The sequence below is a fragment of the Opisthocomus hoazin genome, chromosome 21 (genome assembly GCF_030867145.1).
Source record: "Opisthocomus hoazin isolate bOpiHoa1 chromosome 21, bOpiHoa1.hap1, whole genome shotgun sequence".
Classification (NCBI taxonomy): Eukaryota; Metazoa; Chordata; class Aves; order Opisthocomiformes; family Opisthocomidae; genus Opisthocomus; species Opisthocomus hoazin.
Window position 1 is genome coordinate 8,888,639 of NC_134434.1, and position 22,174 is coordinate 8,910,812.

Sequence of the window (22,174 nt, forward strand, 5' to 3'; positions counted from 1 at the left end):
CAGGATACTAATCTCAGCTTTAAAAAAGAACGGCAGAAAATTTGCACCTGATGGGGATTATTTTTAACCTGGAGTCATCACTGCTCTGATTTACACTGCAGATGTGCATGGTTGTGTCCACACAGCAGTGACATTGACAAGCAGAGTAGCCAGGACCAGGGGATTGGACAGGAACTATTTTAAGCTAGTATTGCTGCTGCCAGTCTTGTGATCCAGCTGTGTATTAAGAGACAAATGGAGACAGTCATAGGTTACAGCAGGATTGCTTTCGGTGAAAAGCAGTGGATACATCACTCCGGTAGCTCACAGCGTTTGTAGGCCAGGGATAACTTTACAGAATGATTCACACGAGAACAGTACAAATTTTGTGGATGTAAAGGTAAAATGTGCCTACCTTCAGTTTTGCTACCGTCTTGTAACCTCACTGTCTCTTTCACAAAAATCCCTCCCATTTTCCTTAAAAAGACCGCTGGTGCTAAGTGTAGAAAACATGCATTTATTTGGGGTGGAAGCTGCGCAATTAACATCACAACAACCAGGAAATGCAGCAGGAGAGCCAAGGAGCTCCAGGTGAACCGTGCTCTCACCCCGAGTTCTTGCCCTTCCCGACTCTGTGATGTTAATCCTTCACCTCTAGCAGGAGTTTCCCAGACTTGCTCAGCTGTGCAGCCCTCCTCCACGAGGACTAAAGTGGGTTATCTGGGTAAGAGCTAGCTTCTCTCGAGCCCCGAGTATTAGCAGCGATTCCTGCAGTGAACAGAGGCACAGGGTCTACCCTCCAGCTCATGGCTGAAACTGTTCACGTGCCCAACGCCCAAGTCTGGACTTGTAGTTATGCAGTGCAAATACATTCCGCTATCCGCTTGTGACTTCCTGGTTGCCTTTTAATTCTGGCTCAATCATATGATGCTTTTGGAGACAATTTTTCCCTCTCAGAGGGAAAGCGTCTCATCTAGTCATGAGATCTGAGAGTACAAACACATAGTACTGAATTCTTCCAGTCTTGCCCTTTTTGCCACTGGCTTCCACACAGCAGCTGTCACTGCGCGTGGACTCAGAAGTGCCAGCTTTACAAAGGCTTGGGAAAATTATGTTTATTGCACAAGAAACAGTATAGAGCTAGAAATTACTTCCTGGGTTACAGATTCCAGTTTCCAGCTACGACTTGCAACCACATTGTATAATTTTTCTAATAAATTAGCAAAGTTCCCCTTTAAAAACATATGTTAGACTTCTGTTACACATTTTAAAAGACTGTTGCAGCACAACACAAAGCTAAAAGAGTGATCCCTGACCCCCAGGGATTTTTTCCAGGTGTCAGATGTCCCCTCCAAACATTCTCTGCCTTTTAGAAATTAACCTTTGAACTAATGCTTTAGATATACAGGTAACCAGCTCTGCAAAAAGTATTCCAGATGTCAGCAGTGGCATTTATACTTCACTGTTTCCTAGTACAAATACATCACTAGACTAAGGCCTAAGGCACTTGCCATGCCTACGGGTGCATCATCTTGTGTATAGTCATCCTGTGAACAACTGATGTGCACAGCAACTTCCCCTGGTGCTCCCAACTGAACTATTCCAAGCAGTAATTCTGGCTGCTGCTCAAGTACCAGCACTTTGATTGAATCTGCGCGACTCCAGCTCTCAAAGGAATCCCATCTTCCTGTATGGTTTTCCAAATGTCTGCACTGAAGAAGCCTCTCAACTTAGTGGCACGAAAAAATGTAATCAGAATAATTTTACTTTTATACCCAAGTCATTACAACATAAAGGATATCAGCAATCCCTAAACTGGTATCAGGGAAACTCCACTGGCAGTTTTCATGCATTTCAGTTGTGCTGAGAGCACCATCCATTTTCTCTTTAGCTACTGTTTTATCTTAAATGTGTACTAAACCGATCTTGCACAGCAGGATAGCTAATTTCCTGCATGGTACTGCCCGACTAAGTCCACAAAGAGTAACCAGATGGCTGCGGGTTTTTGTTTTACTCACCTAGGGCAATGGATCTTACAGATAGCACCAAGACCTATCTTAAAAGTGCATGGAATTTCTTCCAAAATTAGGCCCTAATTTTCTGTCACCTACATATTGTGTACCCATTTACACGAGTGCAAGCAAATGCAAAGTCAGTATCGGGAACTTCTGCAGAACGGACGTAAATTATACTCCTTGTGCAGGTTTGTCTCTGCTGGCTGCAGTACGCTACAGCGTGAAGCTTTTTTGCAACTGCCTGTGTGCTCTCTGCCCCAAGGAACGGTCTCTCACTCTCCCCAGCTTCAGTCACACATTCCTGATCCCCTTGTCCTCCTCCCATTACCATCAAAGGGGATGCTGTATGTTCTGAGGTGGGCGAGTTCACAAACGACTAGAACAGAAATATGTTGGTGCTTGTCTTGTGTTCTCTGCCTTTTATGTTCCAAATGCTCCCCATCTGAAGACAGGCCAGGCGGTCTGATCAAACATTTCTCTCACTAGAATAGAGGCCTTTGCTGCAAAACCAGATCTCCCTGTGTCTTAAAATGCAATGCCCTGGAACACCTGGCAAATCATAGTCAGGCTGAAAATGCTGTGCAAGTTTGCTGTGCAAACATCAGATGCTGAGTGAAAATCTGTGTACTTCGACCTCATATTACAACCTCTTCATCAGAGAAACAATGACAAAGTGTACTGCGAGGGGAACACAGAAGTCTTAATTATTACAGAATATCAGTACCACCCTCAGCCCTCTCCCAGGCACAAATGATCGTAAGGATAACCCATCGAAATGAGCAGCATATACAACTTTACAAAGACATATGTATGGTTCTCTGGTGAGCCCTTATAAATAGCATTTTACATATTAAAATAAATATGTCCACGTTGCCAAAGTAGCAAGAGGTTTCTTCGTTATTTAAAAAAAATATGTTACAAAACAATATCATTTATATTTCTTGCTTAGTTTAAAAAAGTAATAAAAAAGTCATTTTATAAAATAATACGAAAGTAAATTGAGTATAAGAGTGTCCATCCCTAGCACGTGTCCTGGGTTTGTATGTTATGACTCATCATCAGATGCTGACCTCCAGGGAGTCATGTAATCATTCCTTCACTTCCAGTTGGACAAAAGAAATCCAGTGCTTGCTTTTTTCACCACTTGTATCAAGTCTATGATGTAAAATTCATGGCAAGGGAAGAAGTCCTAGATCTGGGAAGGTTCTTATTGCTGCTATTTGTGGCTTTGCTACTCCCTGTATCAGATTGCCTTGTGTAACACAGGAAGAGGACGTGAACAGCCAAATCTGAGCCGTGGAATCTGGAGGTAATGAGTTCCAGTCAAATAGTGTAAGCAAGAAACTGCTTCTCTTTTTTTCTTGACACATCCTAAGTGTGCAAGAGCGTGGGAGCATGTGGGTGTGTACAGGTTGGAGCATGCATGGGTGTGAGTGTGCATCTGCCTGCATGAGCGTAAGGAAGAAGATTAGAAAGTGTGGGAGAAGGGCTTAGAGTCTCCTCCTGCTCTAATCTCTCTGCCCCTCTGAAGACCCCTTCCTAGTTACCACTGCTGAGCATCCCCAGGAGTTTACTGGGCTCCAGGCCCTGTTGCTGTGCCATTTTCTGAACATCAAAGCCCATGTGCATGAGGAACTGGATCACATTCATCTCCTGCCCTGTGAACTGGTCCCTGATAGTGGGGCATGAGGGGTTGCAGTGAGGCCATGGACAGCTGTCAATCAGATGAATTGGGCAGCCTTTCAGAGGGGCCTTCCCATTTTTGTTGCTTTCATGTAGGCTCCGATCCCAACAGTGCAGGGCACGGGGTAATGATGTCCCCTTCACCTGGATGTCTGTCCAGTGACTGAAAAGAGAAACCGTACAGATTCTATCAGAGGGGTCAGGCTGTCAGAACTGGTTAATTCCCCTACCGTTTCCCTGTTGACCTTTTGTAGAATCTGCAAAAGCACTCACTTGCGTGTAATGATCTCATGAGACAAACAGGCAGGAGCAAAGCTAGCGCTAAAGGAAAAAAGGAAACATGGATTAGGTCTTGGAAGGACAAAGTAACTCCTGCTAAACAGAACCTTCTGGACTAGGTACAGAGGGGAATTTTTGCTGCCCCTGGCAATATTTTAAAACCAGCAATGACTACCATCACACAAAACCCAACCGGACTGGAAAGTATCCAGAAGAAAGGGGCTCCATCCTGCCTAACTGCACATTAGCAACAAGAGGCTCCTGAATACTTGCTCTTGCATGAAGTAAGGCACATTAACTGTTCCTCCTCTGTTGTCTCATCAACTCTCTGGATGTTTTATGATCAGTACTTTTCAAAACATCCCTGTGAGGTTAATGGCTGTGCAATGGCAAGGAGTCAGACCTCACCTTGGAGGTAGCAAAGAAAAAAACATGATCCTATTGATAACAATGGGTAGCTGATAATTGTGAAGCTGGAAATTACTTTGCACTTATCCAGAAATAAAAAAGGCAAGATTCTTGACGTAGACTAACTAATAGTTATCGAATTTACAACACTAATTTCTACAGAGATCTGAGAAATGCTGCAAGGATACTGGATATCTCTTAGAAATAAATGTGCCAAGCTTTCTACAATGAAATACTTACGTCACATCCTTCAAGGTGTTTCTCAGCTCCCTACCCAGATTCTGGATGTAGAGCCACTGCCCTTCCTGAACAGGCTGGCCAGTGAGGTGTACATTGTCTACTGTAAGCTGGGCCTCATCAAAGAGCCACTGGACAACAAAGACTGGACCTAGGAAGACAAAAAATTTGGAAAAGGAATTGCTCTAACTTAGCTGTGATTACAGAGGAAGCTCTGTATACATATATACACACCTATATGTAATACATTTTATATCTCTCCTCTGATACTTACATCGAAGAGTGGGGTAAATTTTGTATCCAAAAAAGCAATTCCACTCCTCTCCCTCTTTAAACTGCAGCTTACAGCGTTCAGGAACAATACCATTCCAATACCTAGAAGACAAAGCGATATTAGAACGAAAGTCATAGCGCAATGTTAGCAACAGCCTTTCCATATCCTGGTCTGTTTCTGTTCTGATTACAGTTCCAACTTATTGACAGCAGATTCTTTCTTAGCTTCATTGTCCCACCAACAAATTTTAGAGCATCTACAATCACAGGCATTCTTTTGCAGGTCTAGATTTTAAATTATTTTCTTTTCCAAGACAGTAATTGAAAAAACAGTGACATAGATGATAAATACTCTTTAAGTATCAAAATGAAGGAAGACAGAGAGGGAGGACATCTTCTCCACACACTAACCTCTTATAAAAGTGTACTTTAGAGCATCTGCTTGTACCTTATTCCTCTTTTGATGGCTTCTGTTGGAGCACATGTTATGGTATCAATACAGTCAGTTCTGCGGTACTGTTTATTATCCAGGAACCATCCAGAGTCTGCCAAGCCTCGAACCTGAATCCCTTGATAACCCATCTCCTCCAGCTGCTCGGCCACTCGATCCACATTCAGCAGCACTCCTGTCCCTCCAGCACTGCAACGGCAATGTTAATACTTCAGTCATGCAGCACACACAGCTATTAAACGACTGGCTGGCATACGCATCCTCACAGCAGTGACACTCTACAAACGACTCCATCTATCCACAGGACAATCCACTACTAACCTGGTAGTCACCAAGTTATTTCCTTGATGTACAAAACACTCAGAAATAAAGCCAGTGCTGAGTAACAATCTGGTACCTCAGAAACCAAATCTCGTTCCTGTTTGTTCTTCTGGGTGATATACATGCTTTGTCTCATTTGCAAGGGGTTCAGCTGTTCAAAACCCAAAAGAATCTGAAGTGAGACAAATTCACCCTTTGCAACTTCTGTATTACACCCCTGTGCAACATATGCTGAGTGTACCATAGCCTTCCGCAACACTGCACGATTCTGAGCACCTGCATCAGGCAAGTCTGATTTTTTAATTCAGATGTCCCAAATCAACCCATAAGAGACATGAATCTCATGGTGTGGGCCAACAGGAGCCAGCATTCTTGATGCAGAGAAGAATGAACACATTCCCTCCCTCTTGCAAAGCTTTCACCTTGCTGTTATTTTCTGCATTTTCTCGTAAGTGTACCTGGACCAAAAGCTGAGGAAATAATACTGAATCGTCCCCTATGGTACCACTCAAAGGAAAAAACTGAGAAGAGATAGAGGGTCTGCTGCGTTAGTACTCCTAGAAGAAATTTTTGAGGAGCTGCCGAGACCTCCTCCCTAACAGCTTTCTACTGGGAAACCTCCTGTCTTCACCACAGGAAATCTTGTCGATACCCACCTGCTCCCTGCCAGCAGCAACACTTTGGCAGTGCCAAGACCTTTTCCCACCAGCTCCTTTACAACCTCCTGAATGATCAGCGCTCCCATGAAGGCATATTCATCTGGAAGAGACAGCTCAGTATCAACAAAACTGTTTCCTGTCCAGGCTAAGACTTTTGCTTGCTCTCCACAAGGGATTGTGAACCTAAAACCAGGCCCATTTTCTCCACCCGTATTGAGCACATCTAACAAGAGCTACCCCCTGTTCCCCCTCCCCGCACAAAACTTGCTTCCCTGAAAGAAAGCGAAGAGAGAGTGAACAGAATACACAATAACACAAGCTCACCTTCCTACAACAGTGCTTAGTAGCCGGTAAAGTTGGAGAGGGAAAACAAGAGCAAACCAGGAAGGCGCTGGGACCCTTTCTCTATACACGAGCAATACGCACACCTTCCTACCCCCTGGAATCTCAGTTCCAACTAACTGCATCCCTTTTTTTCCCAGTTCAGACAAGCAATGTTTCGAAAAACGCTATACCTACATATATCGCTACTTTCTCGGCACCACCAGCAGGCAGTCACGTTTGCTGAAGTGTAACTGCTTCATAGGAACAACTGTAAGAAGCTATGACGAAGAGAAAAGGTCCCTTACTGTGACAAAAAGTGTATCTGTTGTACCCATGAGTGGTCAGTTTCTCAGCGTAAGAGTTAGTGTAAAAAGACAGTGACACAATGTTTGGTTTCAGGCCAGAACTCACAGACGAACTCAGAGAAAAGCACTGACCTTCTGCCTTTTCAGTGCCACATGACAGAGCATCTTAGGCACAATTCTTTCGTTCACAGCAGCGTATACCAACAGCAACTCCATTCTGGTCAAAGAAAACTCTTCATGAACAAACGAGGCGAGAACTAAGCCCCTGGTGTTTCTGTAGACATTACTGTACCCAAACACCAATCCTGCTGAAGTTGGGAAACCCAGAGAAGTACACTATGTAGAACAACTCGTTTGCATGAAACCTAGGTTAATCTGGAAGAGGACTCCTTTAAGCAGACTCCCACAGTTCCATCATCAAAATGACAGCCGATGGCAACGCATGTGTTAAGATGAACTATCCTTCGTTTCCCAAAGAAACCTGCAGACAGCTTTAGCCTAACACACGAGGGCTCCTTTCAAATGCCAGATACTCTCCTGATTGAAGTCTGAAACTGAATTCACTGCTCTTGCCTCTCAGATCAGCAAAACCAAAGTCGCATGCAACAAACTCTGGTTCCTCAGCTACACCATTTAATTTGCAGTGTGCTGGAACCTGGAGATTCATCTAAAAAGAATTTCGTTTCTCTAATCCTTGCATACTGTATCATTGTAACAACTCCACAAGCAGTGGCTCTGAATTATGTCAAAACAGCCTGAGCTAAAGAGATCAGGATGTTTTATCTGGAAGTAGACTGATATTCTTTCCTGCCCTTCAGCAAGAAATAGCCTGTTCTTCATTCGCGTAATTTCACAGAAGTCTGGCCATATCCTTTAATGCGCAATGTCTGGGGCAGCAACAGCCCATCAGCAACACTCACTTTTCTCAGACTTGGACGAGGCACCACTCCAAACATCACTTGAGCAATAAGGGATGAATCTGTAAGAGAGACTTGTGTGAGTACCAATGTTCCTTTGACATGCGAGGAGGGGTGAGGACAGGGTCAAGTAACCGGAAGAAAATTAAACCCCGGGGAGGGGAAAAGGGAAGTTTCTTGTCCAGTTAGACAACATACCTTCTTGCACACCAAGCCAGAATTATAACTGTCTTGAATTTTCTCCTGAATACTGAGTTAAATCAATAAATAATGTGTCTTTTATCAAGATAATTGAAGCACTGAGCTCAGTGGACAGAACCATGGGCCAAGATTTTGCTCTTAGCTGTCCCACTGATATGGTGGATGGCCTGCCACAGGGAAACTGTCTGTGCTTCAGTTTTTCACAGGAAAACTGAAAATACCTTCTCAATCCAGTGTCAACGCTGACTGCAACCACTGGAGGTTTTTGCAGGACTGAAGTTCTCTTCCCATTTTTGTCTCTGGCTTGCAGAATGCAAATAACATCCCCTCTCTTCTGGCTTTCCCTCCTATACGCTAGATGCTAGGCACCTAGCACACGTAAACGGGTGTCTTTCTCATTCCTCTGAACTAGAAGAGCTCCTCCACATCCCTCAAACTGGCACATGTGTAACATACTATCAGCCCACCCCTCACAGCAGTATTTGCCACTTCAGTTACTGGAGAAGGCTCTCCAAGCTATGTCCCCAGTTTTTCTTCATTGGATCACCCCACAACTCCAAGCACACTGGACTTCAGTTTCTCCAGACCTTGCCAGCAGTACTTGTTAGAGCGCTGTACTAGAGTAAATGAGGACACACACACTTCCCTCCTGCGTGCGTTAGTCTTACATCTGTCTTTGTAGCGTTCTTGCTAGCCTACAAGGCAGGAGATGCTGTTTAAGGACAAACCCATTTCCCTCCGCTGTCCCTCCTTACACCATGTTTGCATTCCACCAGTGGGGGTTTTCTTCTGGCTGTGACGACAGGATCCCGGTTCCTGCAGATGGGCACAAAGAAACAAGACATGTACAGACAGCAGTCCGTGCCTCCAGAGAAACCCTGTGAGCCTCACGCAGGATCTCTGACCACGCAGAAAACAAACATCCACGATGAAAACCATCGGCAAGGGAAGCGGAAGGAATGCTTCTACATTTGCCCTTAGGCAGTTGTGACTCTCAGAATTTGATCCGTACGGAGATGAAGTCCCTCTAGGAGCCTCTGGCAGTACAAAGAACCTGTGACACCTGCTTAAAACTAAGCGCTTCCCAGGCGTCCCCGCAGGTGCACTCCAGGACAGGCAGCCCCGGGTCTGTGCCAGCGACAGAGGCCTGGGCGCGCAGCGAGTCGGAGCATGAGCAGCGAGAACGGGGAGAGACACTCAACACCCCGCGCTGTGCGGGGAGCCCCGCGGGCCGGGGCGCGGGTACCTGGGCGCTGGCTCTGCCTCCCGCACAGCCCCGACAGACGCTGCTTCCCACAGAGCAGCCCTGTGGCCAGGTCAGCGGGGTGCGGGGGCAGGACCGGGACCCCAGGGCTCCGGCGAGAGCGCAGGCAGCGGACCCCGCTACGGCTGTGGGCACGGGGCTCCCACCCCGGGAGCCGCCCTTGGGGCGGGGCAAGCGGAACGCGGGGTCCCCCCAGAAACCGAAGCCCCGCGCGGGCTCCAGCAGAGCGGGGCCGTCCCGCCACACCCGCCCGCGCTGCCCCCCGGGGCGGGGGGGGGACTCACCCACGCGGGTGGCGGGCCACTCCCGGGAGCTCATCAGCCGCCGCATGGTGTCGTAGCGCGAGTCGCAGTTCTCCCTGCTGAAGCAGTACCACCCTCCTGCGGAGGGAGCGGGGGTCAGCCCGCGGCGGGCACCCCCTGCGGGGCACGCCCGGCGGGCAGCCCCGGGCGACGGGCGCGGGGCGAGCGCGGGGGTCCGAGGCGCCGGCGCTCACCTTCCAGGAACAGCAGCCACCGCCGGCTGCCCTTGGACTCCTTCAGGTAGAAGCTGCGGACAAACCAGGCGCGGGCGGCGCGGCGTTAGCGGGGGCCGGGCCCGGCCGCAGCGCTCGGACGCCGCCGGGCCGGGGCTGCGCCGCGCGCGGGGGCGGAGCGCGGGGGCGGCGGCGGCGGGACGGGCGGAGGCGCTCGCGCCCGCCGAGACTCAGCGCCTCGGGCCGCCGCCGCCGCCCGGCGGGCGCGCGCTGCACCTGTCGCCGCCTCGCCGCGCGCCGCCGCGCGGTGGCGCCACAGCCCTCGGGGCCGGGCCGGGGCAGCGGGAGCGCGCGGCGGGCCGGGGCCGCCCCGGGCGCGGCGCGGGGACTCACCCGGCCGGGCTGCCGTCGTTGCAGGTGACCGAGGCGTTGCGCAGGAGGTGCAGGCGCAGGTCGTGCGGCAGCGCCTGGGCCGAGCAGGGGTACAGCGACTGCGCCAGGCTCTTGACCTGCGCCATGAAGCTGTCCATGTTGCCCTCCACGGCGGTGAAGTCCAGCGGGAAGCTCTCGGCCGCCGCCGCCGCCTCGCCGCGCTCGCGCGCCGCCAGGCCCCGCCGCCGCCAGCCCTTCCTGCCCTCGCCGCCGGGCCCGGCGTGCAGGAGCCCCAGCAGCAGCAGGAGGTGCACGGCCGCCGTGCCCATCGCCGCCCGCCGCCACCCGCCGCTCGCCGCGGCGGCAGCCAGTCCCCGGCGCCGGGCAGCGCCGCCCGCGCTCCGCCGCGCCCCGCCGCGCCGCCCGCGGGGACGGGGGTCGGCGGCGGGCGGCGAGGGCGGCGCGGGCTCGGCGGCGCGGCTGCCGGCGCAGGAGCCCGCCGCCCGCTCCCAGGCGGCGAGCATGACAGAGGGGCACGGAGTGCGCGGGGAGCGCGCCGGGGGCGCCGCCAGCCCGGGCGCCGCGTGGGGCAGCAGCCGGCCAGCCCCCGCCCTGCCCTGCCCTCCGCCCCCTCGGAGCGAGGCGGAGGGAGCGGGGGGTCTGCTCCGCGCCGCACCGGCACGCCGGGCCGCTCCGTCGGACGCGCCCCCCGCCCGCCGGCGCCGCCATCGCCGCCCCTGCCGGCGCCGGAGCCGCGGCCGGCGGCGCCCGCCAGCCTCGCCCGCGGGGGGCGGAGGGGGCGCGGGGCCGCTCCTCCGCGGGACGGGGCCGGCCGTGGGGGGGGAGGGGGGGGCTAAGGAGGGGGGGAGGTCGAGCCGCGCGGGCGCGGGGATCCGCACGTGGCAGTCCCCGCGGCGGCGCCCCCGGCCCGCGCCGCCCCCCCGCTGCCTCCCCCCCCCCCCCCCCGCGGCCCCGACGGCGGCTCCTCCCCGGCTCCGCGTGGGCGCTGCCGCCAGCCCCGCCCCGCGGGACGCGCCAGCCCCGCGCCCTCGGCCACCGCCGCTGCGGGGCCCCCCCGGGGCTGGCGGCGGGGTCCTGCGGCCCGGGGGCCTGCCCCGCGGTGCCGCGCTCCGGCCCGGCCCCGGCCCGCAAGGAGCAGCGGAGCGCCGGGAGGCGGTCGTTTGGCCCGAGACATCGGCGTTCTGTCCCCGTATCCGCCCGGGGGACCGGGGCGGGCAGCGGGTCGCTCCCGCGCGTGGGGCGCGGTGGCCCCGGCGGCGCTGGGAGGAGGGGGCTCCCCCGCGGGGGGGGGCGCGGCGGGGCAGAGGCCCGGTCGCAGCCCCCGGGCCGGAGCCTTCGCGCCGCGGTCCTGAGGTTCGGCTCCCGGCAGCTCTCCCTGCGGCCGGGACGCTTCCGGGGAGCGCGGCAAGAGTCCTGGAGAAGAAGCCGCGTCGGGTCCCAGTCAGCAGAGCGCTGTCGTCTGGAGGGCAGGCAGTGTCACAGAAATGCTGTCCTGATCGCAGACCTCGGACTTAAAAACCGAGGAAAAACAGAGGAAGTGAATAATTCCATCTTCATTTGGATGGCAGACCAGACAACTCGTCCCCCTCGACAGCCCTCCAGAGAGGAGCAGGGAAACAGTCTGGTTTTACTGGGAAATGTAACCTATCTGGGATCAGAATAGGTGAAAATAGTATAGTCGTATAATTAATAGTAAATAATAGTAAGTGGAGGGTGTTTTTGTAGAGCAAGAGTTAAGGCTGTCCAGCTGCTGCAAGTACGTTTTTTACCTTGGCGTGCTTGGACTTCTGAAGCGTACCCGCAGCTCTGAATCTCCTACGTACGTAGCGCATGGTTTTGCAGTTTGCTTGCCATGTCAGGTTTTTTGGTCATGCTTTGTCTTTTGTTTTTTAATCTTTCAGTTACTCTTCTGTAGTGTCGGTCTTAGGTCTGTCCTCAGTCAGATTTTTACCTCCAAATGTTTTCTTTTATTGAAGTGCTGATAGTACCAGCAGCATCTCTAAGCCAAGAAAAGCTGCTTAATTGAACATACCCCTCCACACACACACCACATTCACTCCCTGACGTATTTGTGGTCCCGGGACAGTTCTGCATCATCGTACCACCTTCTACACTGGCCTTACCATCCCTTCCTCACTGGCCGTGACAGGTCTGAGCAGTTCATCACTGGGACTAGTTACAGCAGGTTAGAGATCTTGTCCGGCTGCCTGAGCAGAGGCGCAGCTGGAAGCGGGTTAGTTTGTGCAGAGTCTGCACAGATGAACCGGTACGTCGTGAGGAGTGCTGCAGGATCACTGACTGGAACCGTCAGTGTGAACAACTCCAGGACCTCATGTTCCACTAGCTACAGCAAGAAAACAGGACGGGTAAAATTGCTGAACTCCATCCTACTTCTTTAGAGAAAAGGCTGCCATTCACCTCACTGATAAGCTTGCGTTCTTCCTGGGTTCCGTGCTCCTTTTCTTAGGGGAGGTCTGCAGTTCCTGGAGTCTGTAACGCTTTGTACCATTAAGGGGTGACTGGATGCAATATACCAAGGAAGAACCTTAGGGCAAAGAGAAATGCATGTTAAAGTTGCAGGTCTTTGGGCCTTTGTCGGAAGAGGTGAAGCAAAGAAATTTAAATTTTGCCTGTCTTGGCTTTACTGAGCCCCTTTTAGCTTTCTTAATTCTCCTGGCTCAGGTAACTCAGGGTTTCTTTCAGAGCACTCTCACTTGTCATCCTTCCAAAGCCCAGTAAAACGTTCACGGTACCTCTGTCATGAAGGAGCAAGGGGGCTGTTAAGAAGAGTGTAAGGCTGCGTGAGGTTATGTCATGACAGACTGCTCCTCCTTCTAGACATTTAAATCTGGTACAGTTTAACTCTTTGACATCCTGTGCTTGAGGGAATGTCAAAGTGTGCACAGATTTTAGAGAGTTTTATAATACTGTCCCTCAGCACGAGAGGTTCACTGAGTTTTAATCTTTTGAGAAGAGCCACCCTACACTGAACAGTTTGGGCTCGGTGCAGAAGAAAGCTCAGGGAAAGCTCTGAAAGAACTGGAGTTCTGCTCCAAGCACTGAAGATAGGGCATTTTTACTGATAGGTGTAAGGCACACAGGAGGCCAGCAAGAGATTTTTAATGATTGGGAATAATGTTAGGGCAGATACTGTTTTCATTTAATACTTTTCAAAATGAAATATCCTGCATAATGCGTTCCACTATGTCCTAATGTAGTTCTCTATGTTGGAATATATTGGACTGTGCTATACAATAGCAAACGAGACAGTTCTGAAATTCTCTAGTGCTCTGCCAGGACCAAGGCAGCTCCAGCACTCGCCCTTTTGATGCTTCCCTGTCAGACACCGAGAGGACTACACCTGGAGCCCTGTGCAAGGACTTGTGCCACAGGTATATTTCCCCTTCGTCGCCAGCTCTCATGCCTGATTTAAGCAGCTCTGCAGCCATGGCTCAGTTGAAGTTCCTTGGCTTGTTTCTTGGGTCTTGTGTTGACCAGAAGTGTGTGTGTTTGTCTGGCGTAAGTCACCCCATAGAAGACCACTCACCAACAGGTAAAGTCCTGCTTTCCTGTAGTCACACTACCACCATCTCTTCTAGCATCATTGGTGGGCAGGGGTGAAGGAACTCTGGTAGGGCAGCAGAGCTCGTTCAGCCCCTTCGTATGCAGCATGCTGTGCGATGCTCTGGTAGCAGCCACCCTCTTGAATGTCCCCAGGACTCAGCATGATCAGTAGCGTGTACGGTGGCCCCTACAGGAGGAAATACTTTTCAGAATCATTGTTACTGTAATAAGTCACTCTTGTTCTGTGTCATATTTTGGAACTGGTTACAACATATTTCTAGGTGTTCACAGTTAATTTCCTAGCTATTTGAAAGCAAAAAAAAAAGGGGGGGGGTGTTTCCTTGCTTTACTGAGAAGCAAATTTATGCATTATTCTCTGTGTGGCTGTCTGACAGAACGCAAACGTGCATAATGCCAGGGATATGTACCTGATGCAAAGCACTAGCTGCCTAAAAGGTGATTTTAGGGAAAGTTCATGCTATAGTTTGTTCACTGTAATCACTAATGAAATGTAGTTGTAGATGTTGTTTTGCTGAGACTCACCTGGCAAATTTGCAGGCATCTTCTTGATCCGGACAGTGGCAGAAATGGGAATTGTTAAGGGTGTTTTCAGCTATTCCCTAATGAGTTCCTCTTTCTTAGTAGCACTGTAATGAACTCCAGGTTGTAGTTACCTCCCCCTTCTTTTTGTCCTGGTGCTTCTAAATTCAGACAAGTATTTGAGATTAGAATTGTCTCTGGCTATGAAATGTGACCCTTAACCTCGATGCAACTTTCTGATCATGACATGCCGTTAAAAACTAGATTCATCTCTCTAATCCTGCAACTTGAAAATGTTCAGCTCAAATTACATTGGTGTCTTTTTAACAGGAGCACCATTTCTTGACGGGATGTGTCACTTCCAAATGCAAAATAGGAAACAGCTGCCTGCTTCAGACATCAAATGGGAGCCACCCCCATTCAGAAAGAAGACGAATTTTTTTGGCTCCATGAAACCCAAAGTGTATCTTTTAAAATGGAATGGCTGCTCCACCTCAGCAGCTGAATAATCACTGGTGTTAACATAGCCATTTTAATTGTTTCTTCTTCTTCATACCATCTGTGAAGGTATTAGTTAGTGGAAGGACAGGATATCTTCATTCTGTGTTAGATACTTGCGGAGCTTTGGCTCTCTACCCTATTTTAAAGACTAAGAGGAACTTGCACGCCATGGATATTTGTTGCACCCTTTGCAGGCAAAAGTGTGAAAACTTTCAGAACAATCTTGCCCTCAAGTCCTCATGCCTCTTCACATATTTTACAGCAAAAGGCAATTAAAAAGGTAGAGAATTATAAGAAATATGTCTCTAGACTTGTGAATGTTACAGAGAATGATTAGTGATTGTTTCTTAATTAGAGCCAGGGAACACCAAGGAAGAAGTTCTAAAACAAACAAAATTAAGTACTGCTGTCGTACAACACCATGGCATCGGTTGCCCCATGATTCTGTGGATGCCAAAAGCTCAGGTGGGCTCAAAACATGGCTGGGCAAATTCTTGTAAGAAAAATCCATCAGACATGATTAGATGTAAAGACACAACATCTGACTTGGGAAATCTAGAAGATGCAGATGGCTGAAAACTGGAAGTTGATACTGGGGAAAATACAACGGCAGAGTGTCCTGCTGTGCTGCTGTTGGCAGTTGCCGTCACAGGTAGTGTTCCGATGACCTTGGTGTGAGCCAGTGCAGCCATTCTTATGAAGAAGCCCTGCTAAGATGTGGGCCTCTCCCCTAGAAAAGAGCATCCTTGGGAGGACGGTAATTCATAATCTCCTTCTGCAATGCTGACTTTCAAAGTGCGAACAAAGTTTTTTGCTACACAAGCTGGGAACTGACAAGTAAAACGAGGATGGTGGCAATAGCTCCACATGTAGCTATCATGGTTATATACAGAAGGCTCCGCAGCTGCTTAGCTGAAATAGCAAACAACAACAAAAGTGCACACAGACTACTTACAAGGTATTGATATATGATTGAAAGTCATTCAGCTGATGTGGACCGACAAGTTACTAATCCGTTGTTCTGTGGTAACTGGCCACATATATATATACACACACCCCTTGTCCATCCCAGCTCTGAGAGTGAAATACATCAGCTTAAATCATTTTAATGCGTTTAGGAATTACAGACGTGGACTGGGATGCCAGTATCCCAAACGCTGTAGCTGTATAAGTGATAAGATAATGATACTTCCCAACGGAATGGAAAGAACAAATGTAAAGACTTTTTTAAGCGTTATTTTTAAACAACGCATTATACAACAGGACATCCTTCACTACTGTTGCTACATCCTATTCAGCAGTTATGGTGTTGGGTGGACTTAGGAATCCACATGCACGCAGAAGCAAGGGGCTGTCCCTCCATCATTAAAATTCCCATCCTCTCTTTTTCTCCCTTCTCTCACACTGCTGATATGGTAAAAACGAGCAAGTGTTATCTTTTACAAAAGTGTCTTTCCTTAAAAGGATATTTTTCCTTTATAAGCCAAGCAAAGCAGACATTTTTGTGGGCGCTGGGGGCAGCGGTGGGGACCTAAGCTTAACATATATGATAAATATAGAAGAAGTAGAGAAAGTATTTGGCATGTGGTAACAACTTAGGCTAAATAAATTCCAGTGGTTACCCAAACTGAAGGTTTTTTTATGACAGCAAACAAAACAGACTGTAGTTGAATCTCTGAGAGTGCCTTCGACGCTGAAAAGGTGGTGTGGAGAGGAAGGGGAAGCTCGTAAATGAAATAAAGTCTGAGAAACTTTGTGTCATAAAATGTAAGAAAATCTTGGATCCCTAGCTGCAGTCATCTCATCTGAATGGCTGACCTTGCAACACTAATCATGAGATGCCCAATCAGGATTTTTCCTTTTTTTGTCTTTGGCCAGAAGAAACGGCTTTTGAAGGCAGCGGGATGCTGTAATTTGTCTTAACACCGGTGTCGTGATTGTGACACTGTCTAGACGCTCATCTGACAATGGGAACGTAGCAAGATGCTCCCCTCTTCTCTCTGACGTGCGGTTGTTGCAATAAATTTTATATTTTGCCAAGGAGTACCTTTCTTGTATGCGTAGATATTTTCGGAGTTATTAGCCACCGCCATCGCTGTTTGGTAGGGAGGCAAGAGCTGAAGTCTGTGGGGGAGATTTCCTGGTATAAATTCTGCACCTGAGTGCCCAGCCCCGCGCGCAGACCCCTCGAGCGAGGGTGACGAGCGCCTGGGCCACGAGCGCGTGGCGCGTTGGCGGCTGCGGGCCCGAGGCTTGCTGCGCTCGCAGGACTGGCGCGCTCCAGTCTGGGGTTCCTACGCGCGTCGCCAGAGCAGGTCCCGGCACAGCGAGGAAATCTGTTTTACCTCCTCGGGGCTCAGCCGTAGCCCTGCAAAGCCAAGCCCAGAATACAGCGCGTTGCCGGCCGCCGCGGGGAACGCCGGCTGCTCTGCTCCCAGCTCGCCGCAGAGCTGCGGGACGGCGGCGGGCCCGGCCCGGGCTCGGCTCCCCGCACAGGCCCCGGAGCCGCCGCCTCTTCCCGCCCTCCCGTCCAGCTCCCTCAGCCACGGCAAGAGCCGGTGCCCCGGCGGGCGTCCGCGCGCCTCCCCGGCCTGCCCGGCGCCCGCCCCGCTGCTTCCCCGCCCGCGCCCCGAGGGCCGGAGGTGCCGCAAGCCCCATTGGCGCCCGGGGAAACGCAAATGCCGCGCCGCCCGGGCCCCCGCCCCGCTCCCGGCCCCGCCACGCCGGGCTCGCCCTCCCGCGCCACCGCGCGCTGCTCCGCTGGGGAGGGGAGGGGGCGGGGCGGGGCGCGGCCGGCGGGCAGGGGCGGGCCCGGGCTCGGCTCCGCCCTAGCCGCGCGCAGGCCGGCGGCGCGGCGGGCGGGAAGATGGCGGCGGCGGGTGGGGGGGGTGGCGTGGTGTCGGTGCTGGCCCCCAGCGGGCGGCGGGTCACGGTGCGGGTGGGGCCCGGCACGGTGCTGCTCCAGGTGGGTCCGGGGCGGTGGCGAGGGCGGCGCGCGGCGGCGCGGGCCGGCCCCTGACGCCTCCGTTCTCTCCGCAGATCCTCGAGGAGGTCTGCAGGGAGCAGGGCGGCAGCCCCGGCGAGTACGGCCTGAAGTGAGTCTCACCGCGGGGCCGCCTCCGCCCGCCCGGGCACCACTGCGGGCCCGGCCGCAGGCCGCGCCGCGCCGCCGGTGGGAGAGGCCCCGCGCGCCCGTGCCCGCGGCCTGCCCGTGGTCCCCGCGGGCCTGCCCCGCCGCGAGCGCGCGTGTGGCTGGCGGGCGCGCGCCGGGGGGGTGCGGGGTCCCTGGGCCGCTCGGCGGGGTCGGGCTGCGTGTTGTCCTGGCCGTGGCTGCGGGGGTCCCGCGCGGGGAGGCTCCGCGCAGCCGCCCCCGGGAGAGGGCCCGCGGGCCGCGGCTGGGGCCGGCCGCCGGCTCAGCTCTGCCGGTCGGGCGGGCCTCTCCCGGCTTCCCCGTGCCCAGTTCCCTTCGCTGCGGGGGCCGGTACCGAGACCTTGGGGGACTTCCACAAGGACGTGTGTCTCCCCCCCCCGCCCTGCTGCTCTCCCGCAGACGGGTAGGACTCTTCTCACCTGGTGGTCTGGCCCTGCGCTTTGGGGTGTCGTAACCAAGAGCTGCTTTGTCTGAGTGGCAGCGAAATGCAACCGCAGAAAGCCACCTTTTTATTTAACAGTGAACACGAGGCTTGGATATGTACTCGGCTGCTGTTTATCTCTGAAAGCCTGAGGAGGAACGTATATTTGGGTATTTTATCTGTGACCTCTACGAACTGCAGCTTTTTTGGCATGCAGAATAAATTTGTGTTCTGAGTTACCAGAAGTTGTGTGGTGTTGAATCGTGCTCTATGGCATCCAGTCAGCCTGTGGGGAATTCTCTTGCTCAGTATCTGGACCTTGCATTGTTGCCAGTCTCTGAAGCGATCTGCAGGTGGCAAAGGGTGGTTCCTGGTGTCTTCATGGGCTGTGTTCTTCTTTAGGTTTCAGAGGAGTGTGTTGGATCTCTCTTTACAGTGGAGATTTGCCAGACTGCCCAACAATGCCAAGCTGGAGATGGTGCCAGTCTCTCTTAATAGAGTGGGAGGTGGAAACACGGTATGTTCATTTCACAGTGTGACCCGATTTGTTCAGTTACCAGCCGTGCTGGGTATGATCCCCTCAGAGCTAATGAGTAAGAGTATGGTTAGGCTTGGCCAATGCTTGAGTGGAAGACCACCCAGAGGCTGTTTGAGGTGTGGTGGAAAATGGTAATTTAGTAGCTGGAAGTCTTTGCTCGAAGCCTGTGTGGTGGTGTAGTTCCAGCTGTGTGCTGGAGGATAGGGAGATCTTTTGGGGAGCTGAAAAACTGGTAGTCGTGAATGTATAAGAAGTTAAACATTACTGATGACTTAGCTCAGCATTAGAGCTACTAACTCAGTTCCCTTTCCTCATTTCTATTTCAGTTACTGTTGTCTGCCCCTGGATTTTGACTAAAATCACAAATTCTTACAGGATTATTTTTTGCTTCTTTCCCGGCGTTGCTGTTCACGGTGTGTTCACACAGCTTTAGAATTCTTTGTGGTGTGTGCTGTCTTTAGCAGTTGTAGAATGTCCCTGTTTAGTATGACATACAAAGGGCTTGCAGATGGCACATTCTGTAGGAATTATCGTCATGTTTAGGAGATTTAAAAATCTTTTATGCATGTCATAACAGCTGGAGGAATAATTTTTAGAACGATGCATAGGTGTTAAAGAACGTGAACATTTTATGTGGTAAAAATGATGAATGTTCTTATTTAAGTAGCCTGGGAATGAAAACTTGTCTGTCACTAACAGTCATCTCTCTTCTTACTGACTTCCTCATACGGAGTTTCTCAATTTCTGTGAAAATTTCAGGTCTGTTAGTGCTAATCTCTTAAAGTCTGTCTGCCAAATTGTGTTAGTGGTATTTTGTTACAGGCAGTTGCCTTAGCTGTCACAAAGGTAAACTGATACATACATTGAAAAGTGAGCTTTGTAGTGTGAAGTGGTTTTGGAATCTCTGCTCTAGTTCACAGATCGTGTGCAGCGTAGTTTTGGGAGTCACTGATGTCCACGTTTTTCTCTGTAAAACCTCAGTGTGCTTTGTTTTGACGCTAATGTTTTCTTTCTGACTTTGTGGCAGAAAGAAGTTTGTGCTCCAAATGATGTATTTAGTTAAAGAAAAATACCACAAGCTGGTAGCATCTGCTTAAAATTTTCAGTTAAAGAAGTTGTGATGGCATGGAGTTTGTCTTCCAGAGGAAAGTATTTCTGTTAGAATGGTGCAATGCTGACTTTGCCTGTCATTTGCATCCAGTTTTGAGAGGTGTTGTGCTGAAGGAAAACAGGGATTTTATTATTTTTTTCCCCCAGTACCAGAAAGGATGAGAAGGTCTGTGTGCTGTAGCAGGGGGGCTATAACATGGAATCACTACTTCAGATCACCAAAGAAGACCTAGTGAAAGTTTAAGTTGTTACTGTTCAGTTGTAGCTCAACAGGAGAATCTACGGAAATGAGGCTTCCCTTGGAGTGCGCGTTGCTGTTTTATGGAGTTGAGAAGATACAGCAAATAAGCTTGTGAAGGGTGCAGTCTAAACAGAATTGCTATCCCATAAGCTTAGAGCAGAGGTTTCACTTGGGAGAATTTTACAGACAGTATAAGAAAATACTTTGTACGGAACAATTGACCAAAAGAATTCCCTTCCACAGGGAGCTAGTGTCAAATCCTATAGGAAGTTTAAAACAGCCCGTTAACTGTAACTAGAACTGACACTAGCGTTATGCCCTGATAGAGTGGCAGCTGAGATCCGGACTCAGTCATGCAGGCCGGCTGCAGTAATGTTGGGATGAATTTGGTTCTGTGCCTTTTGTTATTGTCTCTTACTGAGATAACGTGCGTGGAAGCAGGTGTGCTTTTCTGTGGTGGGTTGGCAGCAGTTACCCAGTTTAGATAAATCACGAGTTTGTTCAGCAGGTCTGATATTTTAAAAACAGAATGCTTTTGGATTTGCCTTCACATGTAGAAATCATTGATTCTTGTAAGGCGTTTTTTTAGTGAAAACTTGAACAAATTTCCCTTGTGGTGGCAGGTGATCTAGGGGTACCATCAGTACAGTTCTAGTGTTAAAGTTGTTAGCCTTTTGTTTATATGTTTGTAAACTTAGAAGATGATTGGCACTGGTCTCTCTGTTATTTTGTTGGGATTTTTAAAAATATTTTTCTAGTTGACTGAATAGGACTTTCGTGACATACTTAGCTTTGAACTGTTGCCCAAAAACTGATGCAACTGGTAGTTTGAATTTCTGGGCTGGATTATTATAGCATGGTGATGTCAGCTGTCATCACTCTGCTGTAGCTGAGAGTAATCTAAGGCTTGTCTCCAGCACAGGAGAAACCAGGAGGTTGTGCAGTGGGATGAAACGACTGAGTTCTGTTGACGATGCCACTGTTTCCTTTATGTAGAAAAATTCCTGTCTCCAGCAGATCACAATCTGCAGTCCTGCAAGGACTGGTAGGAGCCGAGGCAGATGACAAACGTACTCCTCCAAGGAAATCACAGTCGATTGCTGGAGTGTGTAGTGTCTATTTTTTCTCATCTCTCGCTCGCTCTTCCCCTCATGCTCACACACACACTCTCTCACAGCGAGAGAGAGGATGCCCTGAGATTGTTGGTAGGGACACATGAAAACACAGAATGAAAGAAAGCTTCTGCTCGTGTCCTAGGCTTATGTCCTTCTCAGACTTCTGAATAAGGCCAGTTTCTGTGGACTTCAGAAAACTGTACCTGACTAGAGACACTAGGTGCTATCTCATAGGGACTTTTTTTTCTTTGCATTTCTTTAGACATGTGAGCTAAGTGGGAAAACTTAGGAGTTAGACATTTTGAAAAAGAAGGCTCAATATTCTCTAAAATGTAAAGATAACACCTGAAGTGCACTGCCATTTCCCATCTCTTGGTCGGCTGCTAGATTTGTTCCCTTGGGACCATCAGGAGTTTGAAGTTCTTCAGGACTGTCCTCAGTGTGTTCATTTTAGAAATGCCTTGGATTTTTTTTTTTTTTAATGGCAGCAGTGCTCTGAAGAATGTGAAGGATCTGCATGAGCCCCTGCTAATGAATGTGAATGTTCACATCCCAGGTTGGAAAAGGCCTGTTAGAATAGACAGCTAGCTGTCCTTTGGCTTTTTCTGCAGGTGTTTAAGAGCTTACTAACTGAATGTCCAGAATTATTTTTGTGATTTTTGATTAATTTACTCTTAAATTGTATGTCAATATTTTGTGGTTAGGAAGCCTTAGTGAATTGCAAATTACATATATCTCTTTGGACTGATGATAGTTGTATGTTCTTCAGTAACTCAAAGATAGATTTGGGCTGTGTTCGTTGTTTCTCT

The 22,174-nt window shown here is 50.3% G+C and overlaps 2 protein-coding genes across 2 annotated transcripts in view; one reads left to right on the forward strand and one right to left on the reverse strand.

Annotated features, from left to right (window-relative positions):
• Positions 1-2,673: 2,673 nt before the first annotated feature.
• On the reverse strand, positions 2,674-10,507 carry NOTUM (notum, palmitoleoyl-protein carboxylesterase). Its single transcript, XM_075441201.1, has 11 exons — positions 10,185-10,507; positions 9,813-9,865; positions 9,601-9,696; positions 8,808-8,868; positions 7,855-7,913; positions 6,303-6,405; positions 5,323-5,514; positions 4,876-4,976; positions 4,605-4,752; positions 3,951-3,998; positions 2,674-3,840 (listed from the first exon to the last, which is right to left on the reverse strand). Exons 1-11 carry the CDS (start codon positions 10,490-10,492, stop codon positions 3,534-3,536), a joined length of 1,476 nt encoding a protein of 491 aa, XP_075297316.1. The 5' UTR covers positions 10,493-10,507; the 3' UTR covers positions 2,674-3,533.
• A 7,148-nt stretch (positions 10,508-17,655) lies between these two features.
• ASPSCR1 (ASPSCR1 tether for SLC2A4, UBX domain containing) overlaps positions 17,656-22,174 on the forward strand; it is a 48,253-nt gene continuing 43,734 nt past the window's right edge. Inside the window, exons 1-3 of the mRNA XM_075440672.1 lie at positions 17,656-17,754; positions 17,829-17,884; positions 18,764-18,878. Of these exons, the coding sequence (XP_075296787.1) occupies positions 17,656-17,754; positions 17,829-17,884; positions 18,764-18,878 (270 nt within the window). The remainder of the gene's footprint in view (positions 17,755-17,828; positions 17,885-18,763; positions 18,879-22,174) is intronic.

What these genes read in the sequence shown, in the direction of transcription:
- NOTUM (XM_075441201.1), bottom strand. Translation starts at nt 10,492, where the DNA reads ATGGGCACGGCGGCCGTGCACCTCCTGCTGCTGCTGGGGCTCCTGCAC. An exon ending in GTGGCCCGCCACCCGCGTGG is followed by an intron (nt 8,869 to 9,600) that starts GTGAGTCCCCCC and finishes GCCCATCTGCAG; the next exon opens with GAACCGGGATCCTGTCGTCA. An exon ending in AATTTACCCCACTCTTCGAT is followed by an intron (nt 4,753 to 4,875) that starts GTAAGTATCAGA and finishes TTGTCTTCCTAG; the next exon opens with GTCCAGTCTTTGTTGTCCAG.